The sequence below is a fragment of the Telopea speciosissima genome, chromosome 11 (assembly GCF_018873765.1).
Source record: "Telopea speciosissima isolate NSW1024214 ecotype Mountain lineage chromosome 11, Tspe_v1, whole genome shotgun sequence".
Classification (NCBI taxonomy): domain Eukaryota; kingdom Viridiplantae; phylum Streptophyta; class Magnoliopsida; order Proteales; family Proteaceae; genus Telopea; species Telopea speciosissima.
Window position 1 is genome coordinate 45,088,431 of NC_057926.1, and position 17,483 is coordinate 45,105,913.

Below are 17,483 nucleotides of genomic sequence, written 5' to 3' on the forward strand. Positions count from 1 at the left end.
AATTGGTTTCACAATGCTCCTTAGAGGTTCTTGGATGAGTTTTGGCAAATCATTGGTCACCAATCAAATAAGACTTGTCTACATTGGAAGCTACAGACTCAAGAGTCCAAGTTTCTATAACTGCCCAGAAACAGACACCAGAAGGAAATCTATCAACGCACAATGAAAGATCACCGACGTCAATGCCTAGCCGGCCAGCTAGTCAACAGTGTTGGCAGATATGCCTATTGCATGTTGGCCAGAGCTAATTTAATTCTAATGACTTGGTTTGGGTTTGGCCCAAGTTTAGCCTTGGACCAAGTCTAAGTCTTGTTTTTTATCAAAAGAAAAATCTAAACTACACATTAAAAATATATTTTCATGATTTATTTAAAAACTCATTTTAAGCTATTGTCTGTTTCAAAGATCATTATTACCTAACCTGCTGTTGGGAGTTACAAAATGAGGTGTCTACAGAATGCTTCACTTTGACCAAAGCTTCAGTGTAGACGACAGTCAAAGAAAATGACTCCTCATCTCATTGATAGAGAAAAATCTCCTAAAACATTATCCAACAGTACGTACTGAGATTAAAGTAAAATTGATAACGCCGAGCTCTCTGTCAATTAAACAAAAATAATTGATTCTAGCCATATATTGGAAAGAAACAAAAAAGAAATAAATGCTTAACGTGTCACAACTCAAAAGGCAATAAAACCATTTTTACCTTACTTAAACACAAAATCCTACTTCTACCCAAATAAATTTAAAAAAAAAACGCAAAATCCTACAATTGCCAAAACCAATTATTCCATTTCCAACTCGTCATGTCAATGTATGAACACAATCTTCCATTTATTTCTACATATGAAAATAATCCCCCTTTTTTTTTTTTTCCCAATTTTAGCTGTGGGCCCATCAAGTCCCTTCTAAACCGTTTGATTAACCTGAAATCCCTATACATCCCCCCTCTTTCTCTCTAATAATTGGTAAGAGAGAAAAAAAAAATTGCATAAAAACTTTCCTGTTACTCAGATTTGTAGTTAAAGAAATGAAATTTAAAAGGGTATTTTAAAGTATACTAAAATGAGAGTATATGTGAACAAACAAAAAAGTGAATTATTCCATTTCTTTGGGTGTAAGCCAGGTAACTGGAAAGTTCCTACACAACCCTAGTTAGCAGTAAAAATTCCCGCTCATATGGACTTTTCTTCTCTCTATCTCTATAAATAAGAGCCACCTCTTCCCTCTGGTTTCTCAGTTTTAACAATGCCACCCACCAGAGGCCCAAGGAGAAGTAAGCCTTCAAGAGATCTATTGGCCACATGGCCGCGACAATGCCGGAAAGCTAGATCGTATCGCTGGTCGGAGGAAGACGAGATAAAAGTTCTGAAATCTGCCATTCACATCTCTAAAATGTTTCCAGTAGAAGGAACCGGGAGAAGTCTCTTCGAAGTGGTGGAAGAAAACCTCTCTGTTCGATATAGCAGAGAGCAAATATTAAGTAAGCTCCAGTATTTCCTGGAATGGTACACAAAAGTGAAAGATTCAAGGGCTTCGGTGGTAAATTCTCATGATCAGATCCTGTTTGAGATAGCCCATAAGGTTTGGGGTATTGAAGAAAACCCTCATGAAGCTGTAGTAGCAGGAAATGATGAGAGGCCATTAACCCTAAATGGGGTTGAGATGCCTTTGGTTGTGGAAACCCTAAGTGGTGATCAGAAGAAGCCTCTGTCGCAGAATCCAGAGATTGGGGCAGGGTTGGGGTCGGGTTTGAAATTAGGGTTTATGGGGTTGGGCAGTTATCATATGGAAGTGATGACAAAGGAGGACATGGAAAAGTTTGAGGGTATGAAGGTGATGGAGAAGAAAGAGAAATGGGGTTTGCTTGAGGAGAGAGAGTTCGAGATCTTTCTGGAAGGGCTTGGTTTGTCTGATGAGACCCTTGAGCTGATAAAGAAAGCTGTCTGTGACAAGTATAATAGGGTTTGATTTCTACATATGTCAATATTTTTTCCTATTTCTAATCTGTTTTCTTCTTGTACTTGTATTGGTTTGAATATTTCAAGATGATTATCCAAAAGAGAATCTGGCTTGGTTCGATTCCAAATTAGGGTTCATGGTTTGCATTTTATAAGAAAGGTTCCAAATTATGGTTCATGATTTGTGACTTGTACATGAAAACATGGTTAATTAGGTTCCATATGACATGATACATAAGAAACCCTGCTTAATTGGTTGGTTCCGAGGTTTTTTTTTTATGGGAAAAAGAAATAGTATTAAAGAAACTGAACAACATTACATAAGGTTAGATTTGATATAGTGCTGATAATCAAACAAAGTGAAAGGGATACTAGTGAAGTTGGAAGTAACTTCCGCTAATTCTAATAAAGGTTCGAGAAGGTTTCATGGTATTTTAGTGTAGTTTGTAGAGGAAAAATATTCACAAAGATCTCTATTGCAAAACCACACTTGATTGATTGGAATTTTTGCTTCTTGAGCGCATTTCCATCCTTTAGGGAGCCCAAAAAGTTCTGCTTCCCGAGCATCATGAGTAGGAAGTTCACTTGCATCTGTCAGCACACCCCATACATCTTTCAAAATGTAAAAAGTCTAACTGGTTGTTTTAAGGTCTGGTTCATATATGCCTGTGGGTGAAGGGTTCCGAGTTATGGTAGATGAATTACAAGGTTAACAAAAAAAATAAATAAAAAAGATCGCTTAGGTTGTGAGTTAAGCTCTTGTCAACCTGGTTTCCCATTTTCTCATATCTCCCTCCCCTTTTATTTTCTTTTAAATGGCCAAAAGAAAAGAAAGAAACAGTAGTTCTTTTTTCTCATTTCTTTCCTCGCCATTTCTCATAGGACCATTTAGGCCTGCCCTTAGTATTTTTTAGTACATTCAATCTGAATCAAGTCACTCCTTCGAATTGGATCATCCGTAGGCCTCCATTGAACATGGTCATGTCACCTTAAACGACTTTCTTTTAGGTTTTCTTGAATAAAAGAAAATGAGAAAAATAATACTAGTACCTCAAACAGAGCTAGATCTCCATTCAAGCTGCCCCTCTGAAGAGAAAATCTTGATGGTGATTAACGAGACCCCTCCCCAGACAAAAGCCTGGGCCCATATGGGTTTACTAAAGAAAATCAGTATGATAAACATGTCCCTAGCACTCTATCTAGTTATGCTTAAATCGCACTTCGTTTTCTTTTCTTTTTGGAGCCTTCAAGAAGATTCCAATCAAACGGTCACCGTTGGAGGATCCTTCTTCTTCTTTTTTTTTTTTTTTTTTTTTTTTTTTTTTTTTGAGAAAAGTACTTGTGGTAAAGTAAATAAGTCAAGGAACCTCTCAAGAAGATAGCTCCTTCCGAGCTTGAGCTCTTCAAAACACAGCTCCACGGTGAAGAAGCACAAGATTACCACCTCAAGAATCTTTCTCTTTCGGCCCTAACAAATATTCTCTTTTTCTATTCACAGCTGAGTTTTTCAACACCCAAAAGACCTCAACAAAACTCACTCTCAAAACCTCATAAATGATCACTCAAAGCCCCAATGGAGAGTACTCAAGACCCAAGCAAAAATCCCATTCAAGGTGCTCTCTCCCCTCTCCCTCGATCTCACTCTCCACTTCTTCCTCTCTCAAAATTGGTTCTTCACTTCCCTCCCCCTTCTCCCTACTTTCTTCAACAAAGTAAATATAAGTTGTTGAATAAGTGAATTTTTTAATACTATTTGATGTAGAAGAGATATTAGATGAATTTTTAAGCTGGTTGGACCATTAGAAGTTCAACCGGAGTGGTTGGAGGTATTAAGCGAAATAGAGCGAATTATATATCAAATCAAAGATCTCAAGGAAAGCGAAACCGCCCACCAAAATTTAAATTTGAATTTTGTTTTTCTTCTTATGTATGCAAGGCTCTATTTCGCTTAATACCTCCAGGCTACTCGGAGGTATTAAGCGAAATAGAACAAACTATATATCAAATTGTAGATCTCGAGGAAGGTAAAACTGCCTGCCAAAGTTTGAATTTTGAATTTTGAATTTTGAAAATTTTTTTTCTTCTTATGTAAGCAAGTCTCTCTATTTAAGAGCTTCAAATTTTCATTTGTAAGCAATTTTTATCTTGAATAGAGAAGTTTCCGTTTTTTCCCTTTACTTGTGGATTCAAGGATCATTTGCGTTAGAACAAGATCTAACCCCTAGTTTCCTACTGCTTCGCTATTCAAATGGGTACCCTTGTCCCCAAGCAATTACTACCACTTACCCATGGTTTGACCATTTATATACCATGCAACCACTTGACCAAAGTGAGATTACCCTTTCACCCTGCCTTGACCAAGATATAACTTGGTCGCTCTTTGACCCAGGTGAAGTTACTTAAATGCTTTTGACAATACCTATTTGCCTCCAATTTGGGTCAATAGTCATCTATGCAAGTGTTGGAGATTATCCTTTCACCCTGAGGGCGTACCCAGTGCACAAGGCTCCCTCCACTGTGGGGTCTGAGGAGGGTCATAATGTACGCAGCCTTACCCATGCTTTCGCAGAGAGGCTGTTTCCAGACTCGAACCCGTGACCACTTGGTCAAAATGGAGCAACCTTTACCATTGCACCAAGGCCCGCCCTCCCTCTTGACTCCCTTCTAATTACAAAAATATCTACTCATGGGTTTACTCTCTTGAACCCATCAACCCAATTGAACCCATTTGGTTCAAGACAAATTAAATGGGTTTGAACCCATCCAATAAAATTAAAATGGTGATGAAATTAAACATTCTCGTGATATATACATGCATTAAATAATTTAACCATATGAATATATGCATATTTATAAGCTGTAAGAATTAAAATAACATAAGATTAGATGAGTGTAATTTAAATAATTAGGAAAAATACCTTTATGTGAGAACACTCAACCCGGGGTTCCTTTCCTGATCTAAAGGATCGAAACCTAACTTCGTAAAATACGTATCGCAATTGTTACAAGGAATGCTTGAACACTAATCTTGTACATCCTTTTGATATTGATAGATTATTTTTTGACCTTTAGCAAACAAAAAAGACAATCGTCATCATAGTTGTCCATGCCTCCACGGCGATGACAAAATGAGATGTTTACAATACCCCTTTCATAAATCTATGATCTGATATAATCCAAATGCATCATAAATTTACCAAATGAAACCCCAATATGTGCATTATCAAGGGCTTGTAACTTGGGATCTAGAATTTCTTTGGAGATAAACCAATTTTGACTGATTCTGGCCTCTGGTGATAATACTTAGCTGATTGGTAAATTTTTTTTTAGGGGTTTATCCTAGTTGATTCTGTCGAGTTGCTCTATCTTGTACGGATACTAGAAACCATGCCATTAAAAACCGATTAAGACAAGAGGTAAAATGGTATTGAAAAAAAAAGTGTCCAGGTATCAAAAATATAAAACTAATCCGTGTTGATATCGATCCAATAGCATATCGGTTTTCAAATTGATCGATACCGTTTCATGCACTAAAATCATGATAGCTAGGTATCCACTAGGCATCTTAGGACATCTCCATGCTCCATACCGACAAGGTCTACGAAGTAAGAAAAATAAAAAATAAATGTTTATAGCCATATAAAGGAAAGAAACAAAAAAAAATAAATTGTTATATAACGCGTCACAAGCAATAAAAAATAAATGTTTATAGCCATATGTACGAACACAATCTTCCCTTTATTTCTACATATGAAAATAATCCCACCTTTTTTTCGCCCAATTTTAGCTGTGGGCCCATCAAGTCCCTTCTAAACCGTTTGATTAACCTGAAATCCCTATACAACCCCCCTCTTTCTTTCTAATAATTGGTAAGAGAGACAAAAAAAAAATGCATAAGAACTTTCCTATTACTCAGATTTGTAGTCAAAGAAATGAAATCTAGAAGGGTATTTTAAAGAATACAAAAACATTAAGGAGGATATTTGTGAACAAACGAAAAAGTGAATCATTCCATTTCTTTGGCTGTAAGCCAGGTAACTGGAAAGTTCCTACACAACCCTAGATAGCAGTAAAAAATTTCTCGCTCACATGGTCTCCTTTCTTCTCTCCACCTCTATAAATAGAACCACCTCTTCCCTCTGGTTTCTCAGTTTTAACAATGCCACCCACCAGAGGCCCAAGGAGAAATATGTCTTCAAGAGATCTATTGGCCACATGGCCGCGACAATGCCGGAAAGCTAGATCTTATCGCTGGTCGGAGGAAGATGAGATAAAACTTTTGAAGTCTGCTCTTCACATCTCCAAAATGTCTCCAATAGAAGGAACAGGGAGAAGTCTCTTCGAAGTGGTGGAAGAAAACCTCTCTGTTCGATATGGCAGAGAACAAAGATTAAGTAAGCTCCAGTATTTCCTGGAATGGTACACAAACGTGCAAGATTCAAGGGCTTCGGTGGTAAATTCTCATGATCAGATCCTGTTTGAGATAGCCCATAAGATCTGGGCTATTGAAGAAAACCCTAATGAAGCTGTAGTAGCAGGAAATGATGAGAAGCCATTAACCCTAAAGGGGGTTGCGATGCCTTTGGGTGTGGAAACCCTAAGTGGAGATGAGAAGAAGCTTTTGTTGCAGAATCTGAGGAGGCATGAGGAATATGATAATGTTCCTAATGAGATAGCCATATTGAAGAAAACCCTAATGAAGCTGTAGTAGCGGCAATGGTTGGTGGAAGATGATAATGATTTGAGGAAGATGACCGCATTTTGGTCTTTCATCATTTTTCCTTTGCACAAAATGGAAGAGAATGATACAACTACTCATAAAGGTATTATGGTAATTATGCCAGAGCAAGGGTATAATTGTACATTATATTCTTCAATTTCAGATCCGTTAGCATTTAATGCCTTAAATTAACAATGTGGACTTAAATGTAGGCCTACAAACGGATCGGATTCGGCTCGGATACGGATCGGATGTAATCAGAGTCGGATATTTCTTGGTCGAATACGAATACCTCTAAACGGATTCGGATGCGGATCGAATTTGGATTTTCGACCATCCGTTTACACCTCTGCCTTGTGTAACCCGAACCTTCCTCCCCCTAGTGGATACAATTCACTCTCAATCCATAGTTTTAGATAATGATTATCTTCTCCTCATTTTCTAGAATCTGTTGAATCTTCAAAAACCCTCAAGATCGTTATTTACTTAATTTTTTTAAAATTAAGTATTAGGATTCGAATTTTAATCGGAGTATTCGGATTTTTTTCCGGATATCTCTAATCGAATACGAATGCCCCTAAATGGATACGGATGCGATACGTGCGAAATTGTCAGAATCTGAGGAGGCATGAGGAATGTTGAGTGCTTTTTAGGGGGAACGTGTATTTTACCCATAAATGTTAGTAACTATCCCATTAAAATATATGTAGGTTTTGTAGTGAGAAAAGAGCTGATAACTTACAATTTAATAAACGTGACACAAATTAGAGGGCAATCATCACAAGTGATTTGTTTGATTGATACCTGGGTTTTCGGCTTAATTTAAATTTATAAATAGTAACTAAACAATAACTATAAGAATACAAAAACATAATTACAACAACATTGTTTTTGTTTTTGCATGTTTCGTTAACTAAACTTATTCGGTTTCTTTTGGGAATAATTAGGGGCCTAAATTTGGCCCTATTAGCCCGAGTCCGCCTTGAGTCCGAACAAGGCTGGATTTTTTCAACCTTGAGGGCAGGTTAGGGTTGAAATTTTCAAGCCCTGGGTCAGGGTTGGGCTAGGTTAGGGTTGAAGCCTCGGGTTAAGCTCAGCCCGACCCAACCCTGTGTTAAAAATTATTGTTTACATCTTGCAATTTTTGTTTAGCATCTAATTATTTATTGGTTTACCAAAAAAAAGGTTAATTATCTATTAAACGAAAATATTTACAATTTTAAGATTGGGCTAAGTTTTTTAACTCAAAGAAAAGTATAATAGTCAATTGAGTATGAAACAACCAAAACGGATCAGGATCGTCTCCAGGGAGTAGGGAACGCCTAGGGCGCTGCCAGCCATTGGGCTATGCCGCACACATCCCTAGGTGTTCGCCAAGATGTGTGCTATACAGCTCAACCGTTGGATAGCCCCTGGCAGAACCTTGGACGCACGCCTCCCAGGAGACGAGCTCAATTCAACCAAAACCCCAATCACATGTTCATTTTTTTTAATGCATATAGGATGACATAAATGGCAAAAAAAGCTGGGCAAGTCAAGGCCAACCAGGCCCTAGCAAAAATCAGGGTCAATCAGGACCAACCGGGTCCAATCCGACCCAATCATTTTCAATCAAGGTCGGGCTAGGCTGGGCTGAGCCAGACAGAGTTGGGCCTGGGCTGGGCTTGGATTGAGCTAAGAGGACTCAGGATTGGGCTAGGGTTTTAAAAAACCCGGCCCTATTTCACCCCTAAGAATAATGCACTATTTACTTTTTTATCTTTTTCACTATGCTTTTGTGATGAATTTTTTTTATGTAAGGGTAAATAGCATCGAAGGTACCTAAAGTTTTGACAAATTGTAGTTTAGATATCTAACGTTGCACATATCGTGTTTGGGATACCAAAATTGGATTATTAATGTACCCAAATTACACAAATTTTTTTATTTCCAATTTTACCCTTGCAAATAACATTTTTCTTTTTTAATATAAAACCTAATGGGACCAGGCCGATTACCAACGTCACCCTCCCCTCTTCTTCTTTCTTCCTGCTGCAACCCTACCGGCCCCCACCCCCTGCTACAACCCAATCCAATCCCACCTGCCCCTAACCCCTGCTGCAACCCAACCCACCACCACGCCCGCACATCCTCCCCATCTTCCTCTCCCTTTGTTACTTCCCCAACCCCCACGCCACCCCCTGTTGCAACTCAGCCCAATCCAATCCCACCCAATTCTGCCATAATTTCAGAATTCTAATGTTTCAGTTTCCAATTTCCAGACTAAAAATCAAAGAAACCAAAAGAATTTTCAATTAACAAACCAATATACACCAATGAGAAACACGGATCGGTTCAATTCAAGAAGCTCACCTTCCTCAGTTTGTGGAGTAGGATCAAACTGAGACTGACCAAATGTCGGGCGCTCCAAGAGACCTGCACCATCCAAACCTCTACTTTCGTAGACATGGAAGTCATTCCATTTACCCTTTATATAATCATATATAAACCTATCTATCAATTGATGCATTCTTTTCTTTCGGAACTACTCTCTTAGAGTTGTTTTTTTCGGAAACAAAACTGCATTATATGTTTTTCTCTTAAATTTTATTTTTTGAATGTTTTTCTTTTATTACATCTATTGAATTTTTTTTCCATTTTCCTTCCAATAGGATTTGTTTACTATGGAGGATGACCCTCCAATTGGACCACCGAGTCCACATTCTAGTATGGGAAGTTGCCTTGACAGCGAATCAGATTCATCTGTTGATCAGGATGTTGCTCAGCAAGGGTATTAGACTTGTTCATTTAGAAATTAATTTTTTTTAATTTTAATGGTTAATGATAATTTTTAATTGTGATTTGTTCTAGAAGGAGAGATTGGAACCAGACAATGTTGAGGAGAACCAGCAAGATGATTATGCTAATAATAATGAGTATGAAAATGAAATTCCATTTCCTATCCTACCTTTGGAAGGTGAAGACTTTGGACATAGGTCTATACTTTGCGAATGTTATTTTAATTTGAAAATGTGGATTGGGATCCTCCATAGTTTGACAAATTCCATTTCCCATCCTACCTTTGGAAGTCGAAGAGTTTGGACATAGATCTATATAAATAAAATTCTCTAAGTATTTGTCAACTATATATCCCAATTCACATTCTCAAATTATAGATCTATGTTAAAAGTCTTCACCTTCCAAAGGAAGTTCATCTTCATTCTCATTATTATTAGCATAATCATTTTGTTGGTTCTCTTCAACATTGTCTGGCTTCACATTAATCTCTCCTTCTAGAACAAATCACAATTAAAAATTATCCTTAACCATTAAAAGTTAAAAAAAAATTTCTAAATGAACAAGTCTAATACCCTTGCTGAGCAACATCCTGATCAACAGATGATTCTGATTCGCTGTCAAGGCAACTTTCCGCAGCAGAATGTGGGCTCGGTGGTCCAATTGGAGGGTCATCCTCCATAGTAAACAAATCCTATTGGAAGGAAAATACGAAGGAAAAAAAATTCAATAGGCGGAATAAAAGAAAAACATTCAAAAAATAAAATTTAAGAAAACAACATATGCAATTTGTCTCCCGAAGAAAACAATTCTAAGAGAATAATTCCAAGCTTCATCAAACTTATTTGGACATTTTGCATTCATATTTCATTAGCATAGGAGGTCATTTTGTATTCATATTCAAGAAGCACAAGTTGTTTGTAAATGAAATATGAATGCAAAGTTACCTGCATTTTGTATTCATATTCAAGAAGCACAAGTTTCATGGACACTTTGCATTCATATTTCATGTCTATGAGAGTGTAATAGACTTCTTCCACCCCCATGGTTTTAAGATATATGATCATAATTGGAGGAATCATCTGAATCAAATTGGAATCCACAAAGTCTGTTTAAACAGTGACATCCAAAGTATATCCCAAAAATCCCTCATTGAATGTGAAAACAATTGGAGGGCAAAGAGAAAAGTACATCCCAAAGATCCCTCCTCGAATGTTAAAACAATTGGATCCAATGTTATATCGTACAGCTACTGAATTTGAGATGGATTAGAAATAGGAGCTTTGTAGTAGTAATAGATGCAATGTCATCCTCCCATGTGGCTTAAAATAAGTACCTTTTCGGGGGTCAAATTTTTTGGGGAGAATGTTCTCTGTGCCGCAACGCATGCTGCGCCCAAGCACCTGGGACTGCCACTCAAGGGCAGGGTGATCATTGCGCCCACCCCCATGTGCCTGGGTGCAGCCTGCACTGCGGCACAGAGAACAACACCCCGTTTTTTTATCTCACCATTCCCTCAATTGGAGACTTGGAGAATGGCTATCATATAATAGAGTTTAGGGAAAAAGGTTCCCTTAGCATATGAGCAGGGCATACTAGCACCTTTGTCTATCTCATCCTCCCATGGAATTTCCTAAATTCCTTGCTCTTATATCGTATAATACTATTGTCACACCCCATTGTTGCGCCCCTTTATTCATAGAAAAAATGCTATCCCATATACGAGTTCTCCATGTAGTTGTACTAGTGTTTAAAGAATTAGATAAATTTGATTGGTGTAGGGTTCTTAATTTGTAAATTGAAAATAAAAGTCAAATGCAGCCAAAATTTGCTAGTACATGTTGCACGGAAAAGCCATATTTATGTGTATTTTACACAATTAGGTATGAAATATAGATTTCTAAACTATGCATCATCCAATTCAAGAACTATAGGTGGAAATTTCTCCGAAATCTAGACTAAAATTTTTCAAATACAATCTCTTTCATTTTCTTTTTGAAGTGAACTAAATTATGTTACCTAAATTAAATTTTTTTTTTAAAAAAAAAAAAAAAAAAAAACTTTACCTTGGATTCTATGTGGGTTGGATATACATTATAGTTAAGGATGTCAAAATGGAACCGAAGCGAATATAAGAATTAGAACCGATCATTTATGATCAAATCGAACCAGATCACAGAGAAATGACTCGATTTTGATTTTATAGATTCTCTTCCAGGTTTAGCCTTGGGAAGTGGTAAAACCGGGCCAATTAAAAACTGGTAAAATCGTACCGAATAGAAATCGGTAAAACTGGATCTAATAAACTTAATTTTCTGTGCTGCCTTATGTTCAACCAAATGTTGGTTATGTGTTTCAAAGGGACTATATTTCTAATGTGGTTGTTTATGATGTTAGAATGTTTAATAAGAGAATCTACACTATATATAGAGATCGTAAGTTTTAGTTATTCTAAACTTATTTGCTCATGCTCTCAAATTAGGGAATCGAATTAAGGGTACAAAAGTGAAACCGAATGTGAATCTAAATTAAACACATTACAAATCAAAATTGCAACCATTTTTCAAAACCAACACCACAAACTGCATGTAAAAATTGAATATGAACCAAAATTAAACACATTACAAATTAGAATTGCAAGCCATTTTTCAAAATTGGCAATACAAATCACATGTAAAATGGATGTGAACCAGACGACGAAAACCGAATAGACATTGGTAAAATCGGACCAAATGCAAAATGATTGTTTAGTTTTGATTTGCACCTTGCCAAAATATAAACCAACTCAAAATCGGGCCGAATAAATGGAACCAGACAGGTTGACACCCTTCCTTACAATAATATGTAAAGGGTGCAACTTCTTGTTACCAAAGTGGTGAACTAAGAAATTGTAACATTCTTTTTATATTGTCGTTTATCTTATTCTCAAAATTATTTTACTATAGTATTTAATATAAGGTAAAAATGTTTTCAAAAACTTGAAAGTTTTTAATGTAATATTAATATGAAATTATTGAATTTATCGTCATTGGAAAAAAATGTATTATACTAAAAGGGTAAAAAAAAGTTAGACTTTCAACGACCTTAGTTACAACAAGATTTTCCCATAAAGGATATAATAAAGAAAAAAAACTATTTCTTATAATTTTAAAACTTAAAAAAAAAATAGCAGCGAATGTTTAATCTTAGTTTGCCTGGTAACTGTTCAGTGGTTTGGATCATATGAGACTATGAATTAAGTGTCCATACTTCAAAATATGAACCCATTCCACTAGATTTATCCTTATCAATGAAGCTGAATTCGGCAAAAATGAAAATGAATACAAAATGTATATATGTAGGTCAAATCAATTGAAACACATATTTTGATATTCAAAGCTATCAAACATAGTTTCAAAATCGAACAATACATCTAGGGTTGCAATAGGATTGGGTTGGGTCGGGCTTTTTAAAATCCATGTTCAACCCTGAGTCCTCTTAGTTGGGCCCAGGCCCAGCTTGACCCTTACTCAAGGCCTGAAAATTTCAACCCTGACCTGTCCTTAGGGTCAGGCAGGGGGCTGACCCTGATTGGCATTGATCATGAGGAGGGGGATGGGAGATGTAGGGGTTGTGCCAAGCCAGGAAGTAGAAGAAGAAGAAGGATCGTGCTGGGCAGGGCCAGGCTCAGCCCAAGGTTGTTGTGCTGGGCTGGGCCAGGCTTAGCCCAAGGCCTTAAACCTGGCTCTGTCTAGCCCTGACTTAGGCCCAGAAATTCCCAACCCTAACCCACCATCAAGACTAGGGTATCTTAGCCTAGACCCTTTTGTGGCTCAGGATTAGTCAAGGCAAACTTGGGCCAACAAGATCAAACTAAAAAAAAAAAGACCGTACCCAGTGCACAAGGCTCCCATGTTTAACAGGATTTGGGGAAGGTCAAACAAGACCAAACTAGCACCCCTAAATACATCAAACTGAATTAATCTCTTATGCTTATGAAAAATTAGGAGACACTTAGGTGACTCAAATTTCAACTAGCCTATCCAATTCGATTTCTTTAACCTAGAGACAATTCAAGGAATCTATTATAGGCAAAAAAATCTACGTCTAATCACATGTCCCCAACGAGAGTGTGCACAAGAACATCAATATGGATGAAATTTTTTATTTTACTTCAGGGACTCCTATGTCTGGACGCTATATCTCTGTCTCAAGTGATCTAGTCGTGTAACCTTCAACAAGTGTAAATGGACAGAGGTTTTGATTGCATGACCCGACCCAAATACAAAAAACCGTTTACATATAGTTATTGAACCGACAAATTGTAAAATGGAGATAGAACATCCGAATCTATGACAACTGGACTTTTGACTTATATGCCCAAGCAAAAAAAGCCAAAACCAGTACTACACCGAACCAAATAAGTCTCGATCTTTGACTGGGGTCGAATCATGCCAGGATGACATGGCATGATGTGACGGTGTGAACACCGTGCAATCGTTTTCCCATCTGCGGTTTCTGCTTTCATTGTCGGCACAAGGGGAAGACGGAAACGGACGTTAGCCATCGTTTACCTAAGACACTGTAAACGCGGGAAAATAGAGATTTCCCGAAAAATTCGACCCACAGGATCTGGTGAGGGAGATTTGACAACCGTCCGATTTGTTATCTGATCTTACAGCCTGTCCTTTTCTCACGTTGGAATTATAAAGAGTTGTCAAAAACCTCAGATCCTCTCATGTGGGTCCCACTGAATCAAAATGTTAATTTTTTTTTTAAAAAGGTAATTGCTGATTGACCTATCTGATGGGACTGAAATTGCTCCTTTTATTTTCCACAAGGCTGATTGACATATGTGAATATTGTATTCTAAATTTCATTGGACTGAATTGCCCATTTTATTGTTCCACCCGTGTTGATAAAAGGGAAAAGTATCTTCATTCTTCTCCAATTTCTTGCCCCGCTCAGTTCGTAGTTCCTCTAATAGAGGGTGGTGGACTCTATTGTAATAAGATGAGAGATTAAATAAATATTATATTATTTGAGTAAAATATTTTAATTTTACATCAAAAAATTATAAGAGTTATAAATGATATTTATTATGTTATCTTTTTTATCTCTTGAGTTAAATCGAAAAAGGAAAACATTCTACGGTGTATAAGCAAGGATGGCTATAGCATGAACGCGCAGCATGGGTAGTGGGTTGTAGAGGCATATGCACGCACTTAGAAGATCCTACAGCCACGTTTGATATGTCTAATACATTGATTTTTGACGTGATCAGATCTGTCGGATTAGAATATCCTACGATCACGTTTGATATGATATGACTATTTGAACAGCTTCATCTCTGTTTCTCTTGCCATTGGTCATGTTAAATAGATTAACAAAACCCTACCTGCAAATAGAAGAAATAGTTTGTTTATCATGTGAAAGTGGAGAAGGAGAAACCAAGGAACATGAAAAGAAAAGAATGATGGATGAAGATGGAGATGATGTTTTTTTATTATCACATAGGCATGAGAAATAGGATGAGTGGGAAAAAGTGGAAGACAAAAAGAGAATGGGAAAACACGGGAATATATAGGGTTTGAGAAGCTAAGCTTGTCTTCATTACTGTTTCCTAAATCGGCACTATAAACAACATGAAAACCGGTTGTAAATTGGATAACGAAAATTGAATAGAAACCGATAAAACCGGACCGTATACAAAACTATTCTGATTTTAGTTGATTCCTATTTGATTCGGTTTTTTATTTCACCTTGTTAAAATGTAAACCACACCGCAATAAAACCAAATAACCGGAATTGCACCGATTGACACCCTTAGCTAGGACTGATTATATTTCAGGTCTTGTAATCTCTAACTTTCCCTTTTCGTTGCTTTAGTGAATTTCTCTTTCTATTTTTTATTAAAAAAAGAAGGAAAAATAAAACGGTAACTGATCGCGTGGTTACTATATCCAAACACGAGCATGCATAAAGATTGTTCAGCCCCTAATGTAATAAAAAATCTCATCCAAACCAATGCCTCTAAGCGCACTCTCATTGGCCCTGCGTTGGTGCAGGGGCTACCCAAACGGATAGAATTCTTTAAATTTCAACCTAAAAGAAGGTGAGAAAAAACTGTATTCTTTATTTATATAACATAGCTAAAAGTCTGAGAACAAATTCTACAAAATACTCAAAAACAAGAGGAGGGGGGGGGAGAGGGAATCACTGCTTCGGCTTCAAAATTCAAGTATCTCCAATATCAGCTAATTAACCTGATTCATCCGCATCAGGTGGTTATGCAAACGTGACACATCAGATTGCCTAAGGGGCTTCTGCAAGAACTCCTCTGCTCCTTCCTCTAAGCATCTGCTCATCAAAGTTTTTAACCAAACAAATAAATAATAATTTACAAAATGAAGGGCATTTTTGTACTTTTATCCCTGTTCTGTTTTTCTCTTTATTTCACCAGAACAGCTGAGCCTATAAGTCAATCCTAACCTGTTAATTCTGGTTGGGACATTCTCAGAAGACATGATAACGACTGGAATTCCCTTCAGATTTGATGATTCCTGCAACCAAACCCAAAAAACCCACCATTAATAATCTAAAAACACAACCAAAGAAAAGCCAAATCTGGTAAAGATAAAGGCTTCTTCCTTTTAACCTTTACAATCTTGAGAAGATCAAATCCCGTCATCCCTGGCATGCAATAGTCAGTGATTATCATATTCACCTTCGATTCCTGCAATTCTCATTTGAACATTTTTGCATCAAAATCAGCTCCAAGATCACATATTTTAAACCAAAAGAAATTGAAGAACTAAAAAGGTAAATTCTTTAGAACCTCACCTGACAATGTGAACTTTCTTTGCCCAAACCCAGTAACTCCAATGCTCTTTTCCCACTCTCTGCAGTTGTCACTGAACCCAAAACAAAAACCCAGAAAAACAGAGCATCAGATGTGCTTCCATGGCTTCTCTTTCTTTATTTCAGAAACCCAGAAAGAGAAAGAAAGAGACACATAACAGAGTTACCTCTGAAAGAAGAGTTTCTAAACAACTTCTCAACCAACTTCCTATCAACAACACTATCATCCACGGCAAGTACATGGAGTTTCTCCCCAGATGTTGAAGCAGACATTCTACAGAAAGGAAGAATACTTTGAACCCTTGAAGCCTTCAGAAGAACACAATTAGTCCTCATTTACATCTTGGGCAGCCTTAAAAGGATAAGCTTTGAATGTATGACTCACTCGGGATCTTTATCCTCTCAATTACACTGACCGTACTTGAGGTCAAGTACATCTAACAGAGGAGGCAGAAATGACTATCCTACCCCCTGCCTGTACTTGACGTCAAGTACATCTAATAGAGGGAGATGGACCCCACCTCGGGCAGTGTGTTCGGGCAGGGGGTAGGATAGTCATTTCTACCTCCTCTATTAGATGTACTTGACTTCAAGTACCGGCAGTATAATTGAGAGGATAAAAATTCCCACGGGAACGATACCTTTTTTTAGAGTAGTACTTGGTGGTTTTGATATTTTCTAACCCTCTCCCTTTTTAATATAGTTTTGTAATTTTCTAATCACCTTTTGTGGTTTTCTCATTGTTAATCATATCATGAACTCTTTTTTTTTTGGTAGAATCATATCATGAACTCATGATTGGTTAAATCATCCTTGTAGTATTTTTCTCATATTTGCACGTAAAAATATTTACCACAACCTTTATCTATGGATCTTTATCTCTTCCAGTTTCCTGCCCGGCCTAGTTCCCTAGTTCCTCAAACAAAGGGGTTGACATGACCACCCCACCCCTGCTCGAAGTACAGATTCTATAGATTCTTGGGCAGTGTGTTCGGGCAGGGGGTAGGATAGTCATTTCTGCCTCCTCTGTTAGATGTACTTGACCTCAAGTACGGACAGTGTAATTGAGAGGATAAAGATCCATCCATGTGGAGCCCTCATTTTTTAAATAGATGAAATACATGTGTAGGGGTCCTCACTATTTGTGAGAGGGAAAGCAAAAGAATTTGCACATGGATAATGTGCAG

General features: G+C 37.3%; 2 protein-coding genes across 2 annotated transcripts; one reads left to right on the forward strand and one right to left on the reverse strand.

The window, feature by feature from the left end:
- Positions 1-1,393: 1,393 nt before the first annotated feature.
- Positions 1,394-2,007, forward strand: LOC122645522. Its single transcript, XM_043838833.1, has 2 exons — positions 1,394-1,674; positions 1,744-2,007. Exons 1-2 carry the CDS (start codon positions 1,396-1,398, stop codon positions 1,969-1,971), a joined length of 507 nt encoding a protein of 168 aa, XP_043694768.1. The 5' UTR covers positions 1,394-1,395; the 3' UTR covers positions 1,972-2,007.
- Positions 2,008-8,908: 6,901 nt separating this feature from the next.
- Positions 8,909-16,582, reverse strand: LOC122645192 (two-component response regulator ORR4-like). The gene is made up of 10 exons (XM_043838524.1): positions 16,464-16,582; positions 16,279-16,349; positions 16,094-16,171; positions 15,928-15,998; positions 15,702-15,795; positions 10,404-10,538; positions 10,087-10,150; positions 9,858-9,953; positions 9,034-9,096; positions 8,909-8,943 (listed from the first exon to the last, which is right to left on the reverse strand). Exons 1-10 carry the CDS (start codon positions 16,567-16,569, stop codon positions 8,909-8,911), a joined length of 813 nt encoding a protein of 270 aa, XP_043694459.1. The 5' UTR covers positions 16,570-16,582.
- Positions 16,583-17,483: the final 901 nt, after the last annotated feature.

Coding starts and splice junctions, on each gene's coding strand:
- LOC122645522 (XM_043838833.1), top strand. CDS start 1,396: ATGTTTCCAGTAGAAGGAACCGGGAGAAGTCTCTTCGAAGTGGTGGAA. Junction 1,675..1,743: donor ATGGGGTTGAGATGCCTTTG/GTTGTGGAAACC, acceptor GGGGCAGGGTTG/GGGTCGGGTTTGAAATTAGG.
- LOC122645192 (XM_043838524.1), bottom strand. CDS start 16,569: ATGTCTGCTTCAACATCTGGGGAGAAACTCCATGTACTTGCCGTGGAT. Junction 10,539..15,701: donor ACCTGATGCGGATGAATCAG/GTTAATTAGCTG, acceptor AATTTGATTCAG/ATGATTCCTCCAATTATGAT. Junction 9,097..9,857: donor AGATGAACTTCCTTTGGAAG/GTGAAGACTTTT, acceptor TGGATGGTGCAG/GTCTCTTGGAGCGCCCGACA.